Source organism: Macaca fascicularis, chromosome 12 (genome assembly GCF_037993035.2).
Source record: "Macaca fascicularis isolate 582-1 chromosome 12, T2T-MFA8v1.1".
Lineage (NCBI taxonomy): Eukaryota > Metazoa > Chordata > Mammalia > Primates > Cercopithecidae > Macaca > Macaca fascicularis.
In genome coordinates this window covers 47,166,635-47,183,164 of record NC_088386.1, presented here as the reverse complement: position 1 = coordinate 47,183,164, position 16,530 = coordinate 47,166,635, and the positions used below count along the sequence as shown (strand labels likewise).

The window sequence follows — 16,530 nt, the reverse complement described above, 5'->3', positions numbered from 1 at the left end:
CTTAATTTCTGGCACTCCAGAAATGTGGGAAAACTAATATGATGATACATTATTACCCACTCTCCAGCTTGCAGGTCAATCCCTTATTAAAATAAATCAACGAGATGATAAGCCTAAAGCAATAATGATGTGTAAACTCATTTTCATTTAATGCTATATGCTAAAGATAGTTTAGGAATTGAAGAAATAACATCAATAATCTCCTAACAACTCAATAATTTGATAGTACCTCATTTCTTTTTGTGTGAACCCATTAATTCGAACCTTTTGAAATCTTACTCTCAAATGAACTATTAGTGAACTTTCCCACTATTATAGAGATGTATTTTCCTCAATTTCAAATGTCCTTGTATTTGTAAAATTTCAGAAAATTAAAACTATTTTTATAAGTATTTAATTTAATGAATTAGAATCATAGAATTTAGAGTTGGAAGATAAAGGACATTTAATCTAATCTCCCACTCAGCATCCTACCTTCTTTCCATTTCCAAAAGTCTGTAGATACTTAAAAATATAAGAATTTTGGAGGCTGGGTGCAGTGGTTCCCTCCCGTAATCTCAGCACTTTGGGAGGCCAATGCAAGAAGATCATTTGAAGCCAGGAGTTCAAGACCAACCTGGGCAACATAGTGAGACTCTTTCTTTACAAAAAATAAAAAAGTAGCCGGGCATGGTGGTGTGTGCCTGGAATCTCAGCTACTTAGGAGGCTGAGATGGGAGGATCACTTGAGCTCGGAAGGTTGAGGCTTTAGTGAGCCATGATCACACCACTGCACTCCAGCCTGGGCAATGGAGCAAGACGGTGTCTCAAAAATAAAAAAATTCTTTAAAGGAATTTTGGAGTCCTTCAGGGCAGGTCATTTCTTTGTTAGATCATTTCCAGTTGCCATTATATAGCTTCTTATTTTTACGTAAATAATTTACCGATAAGCTCTAGATCTCTGTTCTACACCACCACAAGTAGCCTATTTCCACTTCCACTTGATAGCTTTTCAGACTTTTTCATATTTGCCCTCCTTTCGTTTCAGTTTTATACATTCTTCAATCTTCTGATCATTCTATTTGTAATTTATGCTGTTTTTTCAAAACTCCTGTCAAAATAGAATCCCTCAAAATTTAGTGTTGTTTTCTTGATACAGGAGGTCAGTTCAGAGAGCTTATTTGTGCCCCATACAGAATCTATGGCACTACTTTTTAAAAAGCAATTTTGTCAGATTGCTTATGTTGAACTTATAGTCCACTTAAACTCCTGAATATTTGATATATGTAATAATGAAGCTGGGTATCATGTAAGGTATAAGATGTGTTCAGCACCTAACATCAAGTAAATGCTGTTATTATACTCATTATTGTTATCACTGTTGTTACTGTCATCTAGTACTAATGTAATTTTTCTCAGTTGAATCCAAATACCAAATTTTACTTTTACTGTCTTAAATTTATGTAATCATTTTGATCCATTTGGCAGTATGTGGAGCTCTTGTGGAATTTTCTTCCTAATCTAACATATTTAGTTATTTTTAGCCATCTGCACATGCAAGATATGGATCCCAAACAGGACAAGGACAAGGTTATATGACATAACCACATGGCAAGCCACAAAAAAATCCTGCTATTTAATAAATTAGTCTCCACTATTAGGTGTATTTACTTAGTCATGTATCTTCCTGATTTTTCTGTCATTTAGCCCATAAGGATTATCATTTCCATAATAATATCACAAGAGCTATATTAAATACAACCCCAAAGTCAGAATACACAATAGCTAGCACAACCAAACATATATTTCTGCATCTAGTTAGAATTAATTTCTTATAACCTCTGTTGATACATTACATTTCTATGTATCAACATTAGATTTCTTCAGAAGCTTCCATGTAAACAAGGCTTAGTTTAAGTAAGTAAACATTCCATACTAAGGTAGCATAGACAACCCTTCTATCATTTCGGTTTTGGAAAACAAACACGAAAACAAGGCAAATTGAAGCTGAGTGAGGTGGCATGTGCCTGTAATCCCAGCTACTAGGGAGGCTGAAGCTAGAAGAGTAGGCCTGGGAGTTCAAGACCAGCCTGGGAAACATAGCGAGATCCGTGTCTCAAGAAAAAGAAAGAAAAGAAAAAAAAGCAAGTTGAGCTTAACTCGGCCTTTGTTTGTGTACTAAAAGAGCTGTGTTTTCTCTGATTTCAGTTTAAATACAAACAAGGCTACCGAAAGCAACTTGGCCACCATGTTGGATTCCGGAGTCTGCAAGATGACCCAAAACTTGTGTTGTCCATGAATGTAGCCAAAATGCAGAGTGAAAGAGAATATAAGAAGGACTTTGAGAAGTGGAAAACTAAGTTCTCCAGTCCAGTGGACATGTTGGGAGTGGTACTGGCCAAGAAGTGTCAGGAGTTGGTTAGTGACGTGGACTACAAGAACTACTTACATCAGTGGACATGTCTGCCTGATCAGAACGATGTTGTGCAAGCTAAGAAAGTTTATGAACTGCAAAGTGAGGTCAGTTTCTATTAAATGCAATAGTTTATATATTAATTCATATTTTATATGAGTAGCTATTTAGTCAAAGAGAAGTGAAACTAGGAATTGTTATTGAAAATCTAAAATGCATCTGTTTGTAATGCATAGAATCACTTGAATCTAGGATCCAGGTGACAATGGGATTTTGATGGCTTGCTCTGTCTTTTCACAGAATCTATATAAATCTGACCTAGAGTGGCTGAGAGGCATAGGATGGAGTCCCTTGGGTTCTTTAGAGGCAGAAAAGAACAAGCGGGCTTCGGAAATCATCAGTGAGAAAAAATATCGTCAGCCTCCAGACAGAAACAAGTTCACCAGCATTCCTGATGCCATGGACATAGTTCTGGCAAAGACAAATGCCAAAAATAGGAGTGATGTGAGTAGCACTCTGGAAATAAATAAAATAGATTATAGTGCCTGCTACCTAGTATTTGCTCAATAGCGCTTGCTTAATAAATGAGTAGAACCGCAAAGCATTGCCTCATACATCACCACATAACATTTTATATTGGATCGCTTTATTTGAATTAGCAACTATCCTACACTGAATCGTGTAAAAATAGGTCAGTGTCAGTTTTTGTCACCCAAAGTTTATTTATTATTTAACCAAAATGTAATGGGAAAATGATTGAACAAACTTTTTCTTTGAAACTTGAGTGCATGAAACACCCAGATGTTTTTTGTTGGGGTAGAGTGTATGAGGGGGAAAGATTCTGAGTACCTTACACAGGCACAATTGATGTGTTATAAAGAGTGTATTTCCTGACAAATGATTATAATGCTTTTAGTTTAGCTGAATCAAGATAAACGGATAATTCTGTCACCGTAAATAAGTATATATTTCATCTTCAACTTATTTTCTTCACCAGCTCTGACACCAGTGTCTAACACATAATAGGTACTCAATAAATATTCATTGAAAAAAATAAATAAAACATAGCAGGGTGGAGTAATTATATGCAAAGAAGGGAAAGATTACTCAACACTGCTCAGCTAAAAGCCTAACCCTGAACATTACAGAGTATTGAAGTATGTGCCCTGAAATCTGTAATTGGTAAGAAGATTTAAATAGATATATAATAACCATCTGTTATTAGGAGGATCTAAATATGTATATACTGTAGGTCTTAGAAGGATCTGAATATATATACTATATGTAATATGCTATATACTTTACATATATCATATATATCAAAGTTTTATATAACATATAAGCCCATAATCAGCTTACAATAAGCATTGATAAACTGTAGTTCCTCTTTTCCTAACTAACCCCTTACAGACTTTTTATAATGTTGATTTCCAGAATGTATAGTAAATGTTGACCTGTCAGGTTCATTATGAATGTTTAAGCATTTACTTATTCTTTTGTTGTTTTATGATGACAGTCAGAATCCAACAAACTGAGAAAACAACAAATTTGTACAAAATATTTCCCCCTTCTTGGAATCCAAGTTTCTTTTCTCTCTGTGAAACAAGAGAGAGATCATGAAGTTTATTAATATACATGTTCCGGGACAGGACTTCCCAGCAGTGCGCTCTAGTTTGGGGAATGCTGAAATATGGAGCTCTCAGGCCTCAGGGCCACCACACAAAACCCGGGCCAGCTGGGGTCCTTCAGCCTGCTGTCTCTCCTTCTGAATAGACTGATGCACCTATCCTAGTGTAAATAATAACAGGATTTTCTCTGCATTCCATGTGGTGAAAGTGGTGCATGCCATTGAAGAAATAGTCTAACTTAGTGACTCTCAACCAGAAGAAATTTTGCCCCACAGGAACATTTAGCAACATCTAGAAATATTTTTGGTTTTTACAACTGGGGAGTGGCATGCTACTGGCATCTAGTGGGTAGAAGCCAGGGATGCTGCTAAGCACCCCACAATGCACAGGGCAGCCCCCACAACAAAGAATCATCCAGTACACAATATCAGTGGTTAGGAGGTAGAGAAACTCTGCTGTTTGCTTGGTGGGTACAATGTGTGTTGCTCCAGTGATGGATGCACTGAAGGCCTGACTTTACCACAATGCAGTTGCACTTGTGCCCCCACGAATATATGGAAATTTAAAAAAGTTTTAAAGAGAAAATCTGGTGTTACTAAATCCAAAAGGGTAGTGCAGAACCAGGATACACGCATGTGGAAATTAACAAGCCTTGCCTTTGTTTTGGTGCTGAGGGTCTTAATTGACTTCGCTGGGTTATATGCACCATGGCAAACATGTGCAGGAAAAAGAAAAGTGCCATACACACACATCTCATGCTGCACACCTCAAAGGGAAATGGACAAGTTTAAGGAATCAGACCAAAAAAATTTTATATTGAAATAATTTCAGGCACTCAGAAAAGTTGAAAAAATAGTACATGTAATTCACATATGTGTGTATGTGTGTGTGCGTATACCCAGATTCCCCAAATGTTAACATCTTACCACATTTGCCTTCTCTTTTTGTCTCTTTTTCTCCCTTTCTTTCTCTCAGATCTAGACCTATATCTATATATCTCTATGAGAAATTAAATTGTTTCATGATGCCTATTCTGCCTGTATTTCCCAAAAATAAGAATATTCTCAATAATCACATTGTGATGATTAAAATCACAAAATTAATTTTCACTAGTCTGCTAGTCTACAGAATTTATTCAGTTTTATCACTAATATCCTTTATAAGAAAAGAAAATATTTTCTCTGGCTCAGGATTTAATCCAAGACCACAGGTTGCATTACTTGCTATGTCTTTAGTCTCTTTTACTCTGGACTAGTTCCTCATTGTTTCTTTGCCTTCCAAGTTTTTGACATTCGTAAAGAACATAGATCAGTTATTTTGTAGAATCTCTTTCCATTTGGGTTTTCTGGTGGGTCCTTGTGATAGACTCAGATTATCTTTTCAGTAGGAGATCACACATTGTGTCCTCCTCAGTACCTCATATCAGGAGGCACAGGATATCAATTTGTTCTATTACTAATAACTTAAACACTTGGTTAAAGTGATATTGCCAGGTTGCTATACTGTTGAGTAACCATTTTATCCTTTGTAATTGATAAGTAATCTGGCAGGGAGATTTTCTGACCCTGTGTAAATATTCTGTTTTTCATCAAATTTTTCTAGTTTTAGCCGAGCACGATGGCTCACACCTGTAATCACCGTACTTTGGGAGGCCAAGGCAGGTGGATCACCTGAGATCGGGAGTTCAAGACCAGCCTGGCCAACATGGTGAAACCCCATCTCTACTAAAAATACAAAAATTAGCTGGGCATGGTGGTGGGTGCCTGTAATCCCAGCTACTTGGGAAGCTGAGGCAGGAGAATTGCTTGAACCTGGGAGGTGGAGGTTGCAGTGAGCTGAGACTGCGCCATTGCACTCCAGCCTGGGCAACAAGAGTGAAACTCTGTCTCAAAAAAAAAAAAAAAAAAAAAAGAAAATCCTAGTTTTAGTAAGTCAATGAAACTTTTGTTTGGATCCCCTTGTCTTCTGTTGAAGAGACATAAGGATGGCTTTGGGACATCAAAGAGATTTTGATAAATTCCCCCCAAAAAAATCATTTTGGGAATCCTAATCTTTCACAATGATTGTGAGGTGTAATTATAAATAATAAGCCACATGGAAGATGGACACAGTGGCTCACACTTGTAATCCCAGCACTTTGGGAGGCTGAGGCGGGCAGATCACCTGAGATGGGGAGTTCAAGGCCATCCTGGCCAACATGGCGAAACCCTGTCTCTACTAAAAATACAAAAATTAGCCTGCTATGCTGGCGCTTGCCTGTAATCCCAGCTACGCAGGTGGCTGAGGCACCAGAATCACTTTTCTCAGGAGGCAGAGGTTGCAGTGAGCCATGATTGCGCCATTGCACTCCAGCCTGGGCAACAGAGTAAGACTCTGTGTCAAAATAATAACAAGCCACATAGGAAATAAAACTCCCTGACTTCTAGGCACACTTTGAATAAGACAGCTTTTGAAAAGGCAAGGGCTGCCTCTCAATTAAACACTGAGGGACACAACCCAAAAGATGGAGAAGCCTGTTTCATTTGATAATATTGGCAAAGCATGTGATTACCTAGATTGATTTCTTGTAGGCAGGATTTTCTATAACTTTGAAAATGTGACCCATAATCTCCGTTTTGAAAGGCAGTTATGTTCCAGATAAATCAAGAAATAATGCATCTATTTTCTGCTTATGTTATGTTGTTCTGCTTATGATATCAATTCCGTATAATGTTTAATTAAGATAAAATCAGCAATTCTGTTTGAAGCCAACTGTGTCATTCACTAATCTAACAACACCACTGAAAAATTCTTATTTCTTATTTTAGAGACTTTATAGAGAAGCTTGGGACAAAGACAAGACTCAGATCCACATCATGCCTGATACGCCTGACATTGTTCTGGCTAAAGCAAATTTAATCAACACAAGTGATGTAAGTTTTCAAATTCAGCATGTGTTTTCAGAAAGCTCATTTTGATTGTTTCCAAATCAGTGAAGTTTTCTGGAAGTTCTTTGAATCCCTGAATTATTATAATTAATGAACTACATATGACTTAGATTCTTTATTTAGTGGCTTGTAGATTGAACATCGAAATGTTAGTACTCACTGTGTCAGGCAGAATGGGGAGTCTGTATTCTATGTTCCTTGCAGTCCATTGTTATACATATCATCACAGGGTGATGGCTTGTATTGCATTTCCCAGTGTGGACAGGCACTCTTTGCAGGCAGAGACAATTCTTATTGAATCTACAGTGCTTATCTAGAATCGTGCCTGACACATAGTAGATACTCAATGAAATTTTGGATCAGTGAGCATACAAAAGCCATGCAGGAGAATTTCATTTTTATTGTCATTGTCATTGCAGCATAATCTCCTGAAATTTATACATCTGAAAATTAAATATTTTAAAAACAAATTCTAAATTCTAATAGAATGACTTTAACATTAAAGAATGTATCAAAGTAATGCCACAAAGGACTAACAGATAAACACAAGTCCAAGATCAACAGGCACTTTAAATAATCTGGTTTCTGGATAAAAGTACATTTAAATTATATTCTCAATTTTTAAGTTATGTCACAGATCTGAAAAAAAAATTATTTTTCTTAAGCTTTTAAAATTCATTATTTAAACTTTCTTCAAAACATCTTAAGTTTTAGAAATTATGGTGGACTCAGTATCTTACCTATAGATGTGGATCCTATTTTGGATGGTCCCATATTGGGAGACAGACTATTTCACAATGCATCAGCTACATGGAAGAGATAACCCCTTAGGCATGATTTTTTCTCATTAGAATAATTAGATGAAAAGCCATAGCTCTTTTCTAACAAAAACTTCTAATGAAACAGCCAATGTGAATTGAAAAACAGCACCTAAATAATAATCCATTTCATTTCTCTATTGTTTTACTTCTGCCTGATTCTTGCAAGTGTAGACAGGCACTGTATAACAACAGTTTGGCCAACAAAGGCACACATACAGAATGGTGGTTCCATAACATAGTACCATAATCATACTGTATTTTTGCTGTATCTTTTCCATGTTTAGCCATATTTAGATACACAAATATTAATACTTCCCATTGTGTTACAGTTGCCTATACTAGCATGCTCTACAGGTTTGTAGCCTAGGAGGAATAGGCTATACCATATAGCCTAGGTGTGTAGTAGACTGTACCATCTAGGACTGCATAAGTACACTCTGTGATGTTCCCACAAGGACAAAATCACGTAACAATACATTTCTCAGGATGTATCTTTGTCATTAACCAATGCATGACTGTATTTGGGAAGAGCTGACAATTTTGCTGATTTAGGTAATTGAAGAGCTTTAAAGTTTAAAACAGGATCATTAGCAATCAATGGGCATAATTTCTAATTACATTTGAGTATTCTAGGGCACAGATGCTACTCTCATGGACTCAAAATATTTAGCACATTTGATCATTATGCTATATTTGTCTATGGGGAACATAGTGATCTTCATTTCTTAACAGAAACTCTACCGAATGGGTTATGAGGAGCTGAAGAGAAAAGGTTATGATCTTCCTGTTGATGCCATACCAATCAAAGCAGCAAAAGCCTCCCGGGAAATTGCCAGTGAAGTAAGATTTTATCCTTTGTTGATATTGATTTGATTGCAATTTGTCACTTCAAAGCAGTCTCAATTTAATTTCAAATTGAACAAAATCTAAGGGGCAACAAATTACAATGGAATAAAATGATCCCATGCAGTGTGGGATGAGGATAAGATCAAGGATGCATTTATTATGTATGGAATTTCATAGCTGAATTTAGCCTTTAATCTTTCATATCAAAAGACTGAAGTCTTTGGCTCTCTAGGCTTAGTAAAATATTTAGAGTTAATGTGCTTTGTAATTTGCCACAAAGATGGCAACAGAAGTTAATTTTGAAAGGAATAAGACACATTTTTTTTTTCTTTAGTACAAATACAAAGATGGTTACCGCAAGCAGCTCGGCCACCACATTGGAGCCCGGAACATTGAAGATGACCCCAAGATGATGTGGTCCATGCATGTGGCCAAGATCCAGAGTGACAGGGAGTACAAGAAGGACTTTGAGAAGTGGAAGACCAAGTTCAGTAGCCCAGTAGACATGCTGGGGGTGGTGCTGGCCAAGAAGTGCCAGACCTTAGTCAGCGACGTGGACTACAAGAACTACCTGCACCAGTGGACGTGCCTGCCCGACCAGAGTGATGTCATCCATGCTCGGCAGGCCTATGACCTCCAGAGTGACGTGAGTCTAAGATTTTCCTTTGGCCAACAAAACATGATGTCTGCTTTTTAAAGTATCAGAGTCCCGTCGTGAGGGGATTTGAGTTTACACAATTACCCTGGACTAATGCCCAAGCCCCATCTAGTCACCCAAACATCTGGAGGCAACATTATTCCACAAAGACCCAGCAAAGACCCATTGCTTTGGTGGAAGCCTCTAGATTGTTGAGCTAGACAATCAAAGGATTGAGTCATTTTCTATGTGCTTCTGTTTAAAATGTTTTTCAAAATACGCTTTTAATCTGAACATTTTGTTGATTTATAATTCATACCAAAAATTTAGAATTTTCTAATAATTCAAGTATTAAAATATATATAATATAATATGAACTTTTATTTAGGGGCAAATGATTTAATTATGACAAATTATGATAAATGATTTAATTATGACAAATTTGTCACTTGCACTTTCAGAATTTGTACAAGTCAGACCTTCAGTGGCTAAAAGGCATTGGCTGGATGCCTAGTGGTTCTCTCGAGGATGAGAAAAACAAACGAGCCACCCAGATTTTGAGTGACCACGTTTACCGTCAGCACCCAGATAAATTTAAGTTTTCCAGCCTTATGGATTCCATACCAATGGTTTTGGCAAAAAACAATGCCATTACCATGAATCATGTAAGTCTTATCTTTGTTTGAGGAGGTTATTAATTTTTTTGTTTATGGAAACACTGAAATCTGTTTCTATAAAAGAAAACTTATTTTTGATTCCTTTGCTTGGTACTAATGTGGTTTTAAACTATTGTGCTTCTTATTGACACAAGACATCTAGACCTGAAAATGTCACAAATACCAATTCACTGAGCTGAATTTCTTGATTCTCATTAAAAATCAGACTGTCTGCATGTGTCTATTTATTACTGGCCTGTACCAGTCATGTCTCTCTGTTTCTCTTAGCGCCTCTATACAGAAGCTTGGGATAAGGATAAAACCACTGTCCACATTATGCCAGACACCCCTGAAGTTTTATTAGCAAAACAAAACAAAGTAAATTATAGTGAGGTAAGCAATATATTCATAGTGCAGGATACATTTTCCTTACAATGCACTTTCTAAATCTAACTTATTATTAATGTCTGTTTTAGAAACTGTATAAGCTTGGCCTAGAAGAAGCCAAGAGGAAAGGTTACGATATGCGGGTAGATGCCATTCCTATCAAGGCAGCCAAGGCCTCCAGAGATATTGCAAGTGAAGTAAGTATACTTGGAAAATTCTTTGCCTTAGCTGTGGCTCAAAGATTTATTTATCTCTCCTGGATTTAGAGTGGCACAAGTAAGCCATGAGGTTAAAGCTGTTGCTAACAGTTTATTGTTCCAATGAATGGTTTAAAATAATGGTAATAGAGTTATCAACACAAAGGCCAAATTCTAGTTATGGTTGAGTCCATAGCAACATACATTTCAAAACATGTCCATCTCTTGCTGAACAAAAGTATTAGATACTTGACTATAGTTCATATAATTGTTTTGGCTTTTCCAATGATGTATTTCTCATATATAATTGAACTTATTGTAGGGTTTCTTCAAAACCCAACCTATGCTGTATGAACCAATGAATCTACAAGGGCTGAATTATAGGACACATTATTCAAAGTTCAACGATTCATATGGAACATATGTTTGTTTCTATATCCAGTCGTGGGCTACAAATATTTGCTCTCTTTAAAAGATAGATTTGTTCACTATTGCAACCACAGAAAACCAAACACCACATGTTCTCACTCGTAGGTGGGAATTGAACAATGAGAACACTTGGACACAGGGTGGGGAATATCACACACTGGGGCCTGTCGTGGGGTTGGGGGAGGGAGGAGGGATAGCATTAGGAGATATACCTAATGTAAATGACGAGTTAATGGGTGCAGCACACCAACATGGCACATGTATACATATGTAACAAACCTGCACGTTGTGCACACGTACCCTAGAACTTAAAGTATAATAAAAAAGGATTTGCTCACATTTCTAAAAATTTTTATCTTTCCATTTCTTTTGTCTATGAAGTTAAACAAACAAAAAAAAAACTCTAGATTTTTTTCTTTATTTCCAAAATATGGGAAGTAATCATAATTTAAGAATAAATGACAATCACAGAAGGGTTAAATACCATATAATAAAATACCTGCTGTCATTAAAAATCATGCGTATAGGTCAGGCACCGTGGCTCACACCTGTAATCTCAGTGCTTTGGGAGATCAAGGTGGGAGGATCACTTGAGGGCAGGAGTTCGAGACCAGCCTGGTCAGCATAACAAGACACTATCTCTACAAAAAACTTAAAAATTAGCCAGGTGTGGTGGCGCATACCTGTAGTGCTAGCTACTCAGAAGCTGAGGCGGGAGGATCACTTCAGCCCAAGAGTTGGCGGTTGCAGTGAGACACGATTGTACCACTGCACTCCAGCCTAGGCAACAGAGAGAGATGCTTTCTAAAAAAAAGAAAGTCATGTGTGCAAAGACTATTTAATGACACATAGAAATGCTTATATAATAACTGAAAAGAGCAGGCACAAACCCATATACAGTATGACTTCTAATTATATTTTCACACACGAATCATAAAGAATTATTTTAGTGGCAGAATGACATCTTAAATTTTTTTTTTTCCTGTGTATAAATATACAGACACTCTTTGTAGGCAAAGACAATTCTTATTGAATCTACATTGCTTATCTAGAACCGTGCTTGACACATAGTAGATACTCAATGAAATTTTGGATCAGTGAGCATACAAAAGCCATGCAGGAGAATTTCATTTTTATTGTCATTGTCATTGCAGCATAATCTCCTGAAACTTATACATCTGAAAATTAAATATTTTAAAAACAAATTCTAAATTCTAATAGAATGACTTTAACATTAAAGAATGTATTAAAGTAATGCCTATTTATATGATATATATTTTATATAAGAGATATATTTCATATGTGATGATATATGACATATATTTCATTTATTTTCTAAATGGTTTCTACATCTATCATATAATTTATATATTCAGGGAAAATTTTTTTTAAATAGAGAAAGTTACGCTTAGTGATTACTTTTTACTAAAAGTTAAAGCAGATGATTATCTTTTTCTTCTTTTAGTTCAAGTACAAAGAAGGCTATCGTAAACAGCTTGGCCACCACATTGGTGCCCGAGCTATACATGATGACCCCAAGATGATGTGGTCCATGCATGTGGCCAAGATCCAGAGTGACAGGGAGTATAAGAAGGACTTTGAGAAGTGGAAGACGAAGTTCAGTAGCCCAGTGGACATGCTGGGGGTGGTGTTGGCCAAGAAGTGCCAGACCTTAGTCAGCGACGTGGACTACAAGAACTACCTGCACGAGTGGACGTGCCTGCCCGACCAGAGCGACGTCATCCACGCTCGGCAGGCCTATGACCTCCAGAGCGATGTGAGTACTGAGAGTCATAATAACGTGCAGAGGTGGGAAATTATTTAACACCCCTTGGAGAAAATGGCAATATATGGCACAAGCTCTCCAGCCCCTGCAGGAGGCAAATAGCATGCCTTTATCCATAGGTATTTTAATCCTTTAACCCTTCAGACCGAAATGGAATGTTGTGTGATACCTGGCCCATCCACCAAACTAAATTTTGAGAATGCTTTTACTTGATCTCTTATCCTTCAGATGAAAATGCATTGCTAACACAGAGATAAATATTTATTGACTATTTGTGTCAACAGAATATGTACAAGTCTGATCTCCAGTGGATGAGAGGCATCGGCTGGGTGCCCATTGGCTCTTTGGATGTGGAAAAATGCAAAAGGGCAACTGAAATTTTGAGTGATAAAATCTATCGCCAGCCTCCAGACACATTCAAATTTACCAGTGTGACTGACTCTCTGGAACAAGTGTTGGCCAAAAATAATGCCATCACTATGAACAAGGTGAGACTTCAAAATTGGGAATCAAAGTGGGGCCCCTAAAGCTGAATCAACACAAAAGAAACATTAATGAGGACAGAAAGAGCATTGAGCAATAAAAGGCATCTATCTATCTGTCTATTGGCTTGTCATCTATTAATAACTGATATATATCATGTATATTTTGATATTTACTTCAGTTATTGTTTCCTGGTTTTGATAAAGTGGCATATTTTATGAAAAAATAATCTGCATAAAATATGCTTATTCTCATTTTCCTTTTAATTGTTAACATACGTTTCAGATTTATAAGGCATTTATAAGTACATGTTCCACTATGATCTTATTACTTAAAGATGTGCATAAAACACATAATGTGTATAAGATCCATAACCTTTTCTTTTTTTGTTTTTAAAGTTTTTGTGGCCCTAAAATTCCTATTAACTATACACAGAACTTTTTTCCTGATGAATTTGTGTATTTTCTTTGATAGCGTTTATACACAGAAGCCTGGGACAAAGACAAGACGCAGATACACATAATGCCTGACACACCAGAAATTATGTTGGCAAGAACGAACAAAATCAACTACAGTGAGGTGAGAGCAGATTCTTTGACATTTGCACGCTGCTGCTTATTTCAGTTGATCTGCTGTGTGGTGATGTGATACCAAATGACAGCTTTAGAAAGAATCTTTTTCATGCTTCATGTGAATAACAACTCTTGCATTTCTCAATCACCATCATAAATGTCAAACTTTACGCAATATGAATTATCATTTAGGAAATACAAATGACAAGAACTAATTATTTAAGCTGTAACCATGAGATTATGTAGACCATTTTCTTTTATTATTTTTTGAAATTAGGAAATTAGCAATTGACCTATATATGTATCTCTCCTTTATGCTGAAGCGTAACTAGTAAATATATTTTCTGTATATTGTTCCTAAGTGTGGTTTAGGATCGAAATTTAAGATTTTTAGTGTATAAGATTAAAGGCAAGAACTAAAATCCACAGTACCACCAGGTCTCACACACACACACACACACACACACACACACACAGAAATATCTGTCCGTGTATATATTAGCAAGCCCATTTCCTTTCACTTTCAGTGTGCACAGGGCCACGTGCCATCATTCCAGAATCACAGACGCTTAGGCAGAGAGTCAAGCCTCCACCCTAGTGCAAAGGTCCCCCTCCCCACAAATAGGTTTTTGACCTGCCTTTGCTTAAGGATTCCCAATGACAAGGAGCTGATCTCATAAATCAGTCCATTTGTTCTGGAAAATTTATGAGAAACCTTCTGATGTATTGAGTCACAACATTTCTCTCTGCAAACTCACGTAGTCCTCTGAAGCTGCACAGAACAAATCTGTGCCGGAGATGGAGAGCAGCACCAGGGTGCCTCCCCTGCCACCTTCACCCCAGGTTCACCTTCCATATCCCAAGCTCCTGGGCATTCCTCACATGACATCACTAGTAAAATGTGACTCTCAGAACTGGGCAAAATACTATGAGTGGTGAATGACTGGCATAGAATACACTTAACTATTGTATTTCCTTTTCTGGACATTTGACCTCTATTCTGCATCCTGTGCTCCCAGCGTACATTGGCAGCTGTCACTGCTGGTGCACACAGAACTTGAGACCAACTTAAACTCTGAGACCTCTTATGTGGGCTAAAGCTAGGTTTCTTCCATCCTGCGTTTATGCGTTTGGTAATTTATCTCTGTTCAAAGATTGGCATTTATCTCTGTAATTTCTTCTTCTTAGACTGAGCCTGTGGATATAAGCCTATGGAGATTTTTGTGAATCTAAGATTCTGTCAGCTGATGTGTTAGTTATTTCACCTGGCTTTGTGCCACCAGCAAGGAAAATATTGTTTCTTTGGCAGCATAAATCAACAACATACAGAGCATAATTTAGAGAATTTAGGTGGAATTGCCACCATCTTAAGTAATTTTATTTTGGAAATGAGACTATAATTTTAGTGCTTGTATAGCTAGCTCTTAATTGTCACCAAAAACTAAAAACGTCAAGTCTTACTCCCTAGTCAGAAAGGACTGAATTATTAGCCAAACCTATAATATAGGTCCTGTTCCAGGAAACCACGCATTATATGTGCAGGAATTTCAGGAAACAAAGGGCCCCCTCCCCCCCGTGTCTAGCCAGTCAGTATTTCTGGAATTCTCAACTCTGTCTTTGCTGAAAAAGCTCAGAGATGTGTTAGTGCAGCTACTTGGCTGCCAGTTCCAGGAGGCCCAGGTGCCCTTCCCCCTTTCATCTGCAGCCCCCTATTGCACCCACCCAGACTGGGACACTGCCATGGGTGCTTCCCTCTGGTGTTAAAAAAAAAAAAAAAAAGAGCTTTTTGGCTGCTTTCCTATTTTCTGTGGAATTAGACACCAACTTCTTAGAATCAGGCGTTCACAGTCCGACTCCGGGCTATTCTGAGCCCTCTCCAGCGACTCCTCCCTGGGGCTTCATCCACTTCCTTCAACATCCCTCTGCTTCCCCTCCACAGTGGTGCCTGATTCACGTGATTTCCTCTGCCCTTGAAGCCACCTTAGTCTACTGAAACTCTGCTCAAAGTCTGACTCTATGGTCACCCCATCTGCAAGAACTTCCCTGATTTTCAATTCAGAATAAATGACTCCTTTCTGGAGCTCTTCATTATTAATGTGGTTTGACTTTTCAGCAGTTGCTTCCACAGGTTATCAGTCTCTCCATCAGTTCTCCCAGGAACCTCTAGGCTGAAAGGGATCTGAACCTCCTCTTTGATTCCCAAGTACCCCACACAGTCAGAGACCACAGGGTCAGGGCAGAATAAATGTGAGTTGAATTGATTGCCATGATCAACAGTTAAGCCTTTCCCTCCCACCCACATTTTACCACACTAGACCTATGAGTTTCAGCTTATGTTTTCCTATAATTTTTAAACCAGATTTATTCTTTTAACTAAACATTTTTAAAACAACCTATAATATGTGTATATACTTAATTCAACATAATTTTTAAAGTAAAAAATAAAGGTGCATTGGTTTTCATGGGTATCTTTTTTTGGTTTTGTTTTGTTTTTTGAGATGGAGTTTCACTCTTGTTGCCCAGGCTGGAGTGCAATGGCACAATCTCAGCTCACTGTAACCTCCATCTCCCAGGTTCAAGCAATTCTCCTGCCTCAGTCTCCCAGGTAACTGGGATTGCAGGCATGCACCACCACACTCAGCTAATTTTTTTTATATTTAGTAGAGATGGGGTTTCACCATGTTGGTCAGGCTGGTCTCAAACTCCTGACCTCAGGTGATCCACCCGCCTCCGCCTCCCAAAGTGCTGGGGTTACAGGTGTGAGCCACC

At 37.6% G+C, this 16,530-nt stretch overlaps 1 protein-coding gene across 50 annotated transcripts in view; it reads left to right on the top strand.

Annotated features, from left to right (window-relative positions):
* The window catches only part of NEB (nebulin), a 225,713-nt gene that overhangs the window by 78,153 nt on the left and 131,030 nt on the right, over nucleotides 1–16,530 (top strand). For all 50 annotated transcript variants that reach the window (XM_005573144.5, XM_045367036.3, XM_065525475.2 and 47 more), the window contains exons 53-63: nucleotides 2,188–2,499; nucleotides 2,693–2,896; nucleotides 6,828–6,932; nucleotides 8,501–8,608; nucleotides 8,949–9,260; nucleotides 9,713–9,916; nucleotides 10,196–10,300; nucleotides 10,384–10,491; nucleotides 12,386–12,697; nucleotides 12,991–13,194; nucleotides 13,664–13,768. In XM_005573144.5, the coding sequence (XP_005573201.3) occupies nucleotides 2,188–2,499; nucleotides 2,693–2,896; nucleotides 6,828–6,932; nucleotides 8,501–8,608; nucleotides 8,949–9,260; nucleotides 9,713–9,916; nucleotides 10,196–10,300; nucleotides 10,384–10,491; nucleotides 12,386–12,697; nucleotides 12,991–13,194; nucleotides 13,664–13,768 (2,079 nt within the window). The remainder of the gene's footprint in view (nucleotides 1–2,187; nucleotides 2,500–2,692; nucleotides 2,897–6,827; nucleotides 6,933–8,500; nucleotides 8,609–8,948; nucleotides 9,261–9,712; nucleotides 9,917–10,195; nucleotides 10,301–10,383; nucleotides 10,492–12,385; nucleotides 12,698–12,990; nucleotides 13,195–13,663; nucleotides 13,769–16,530) is intronic.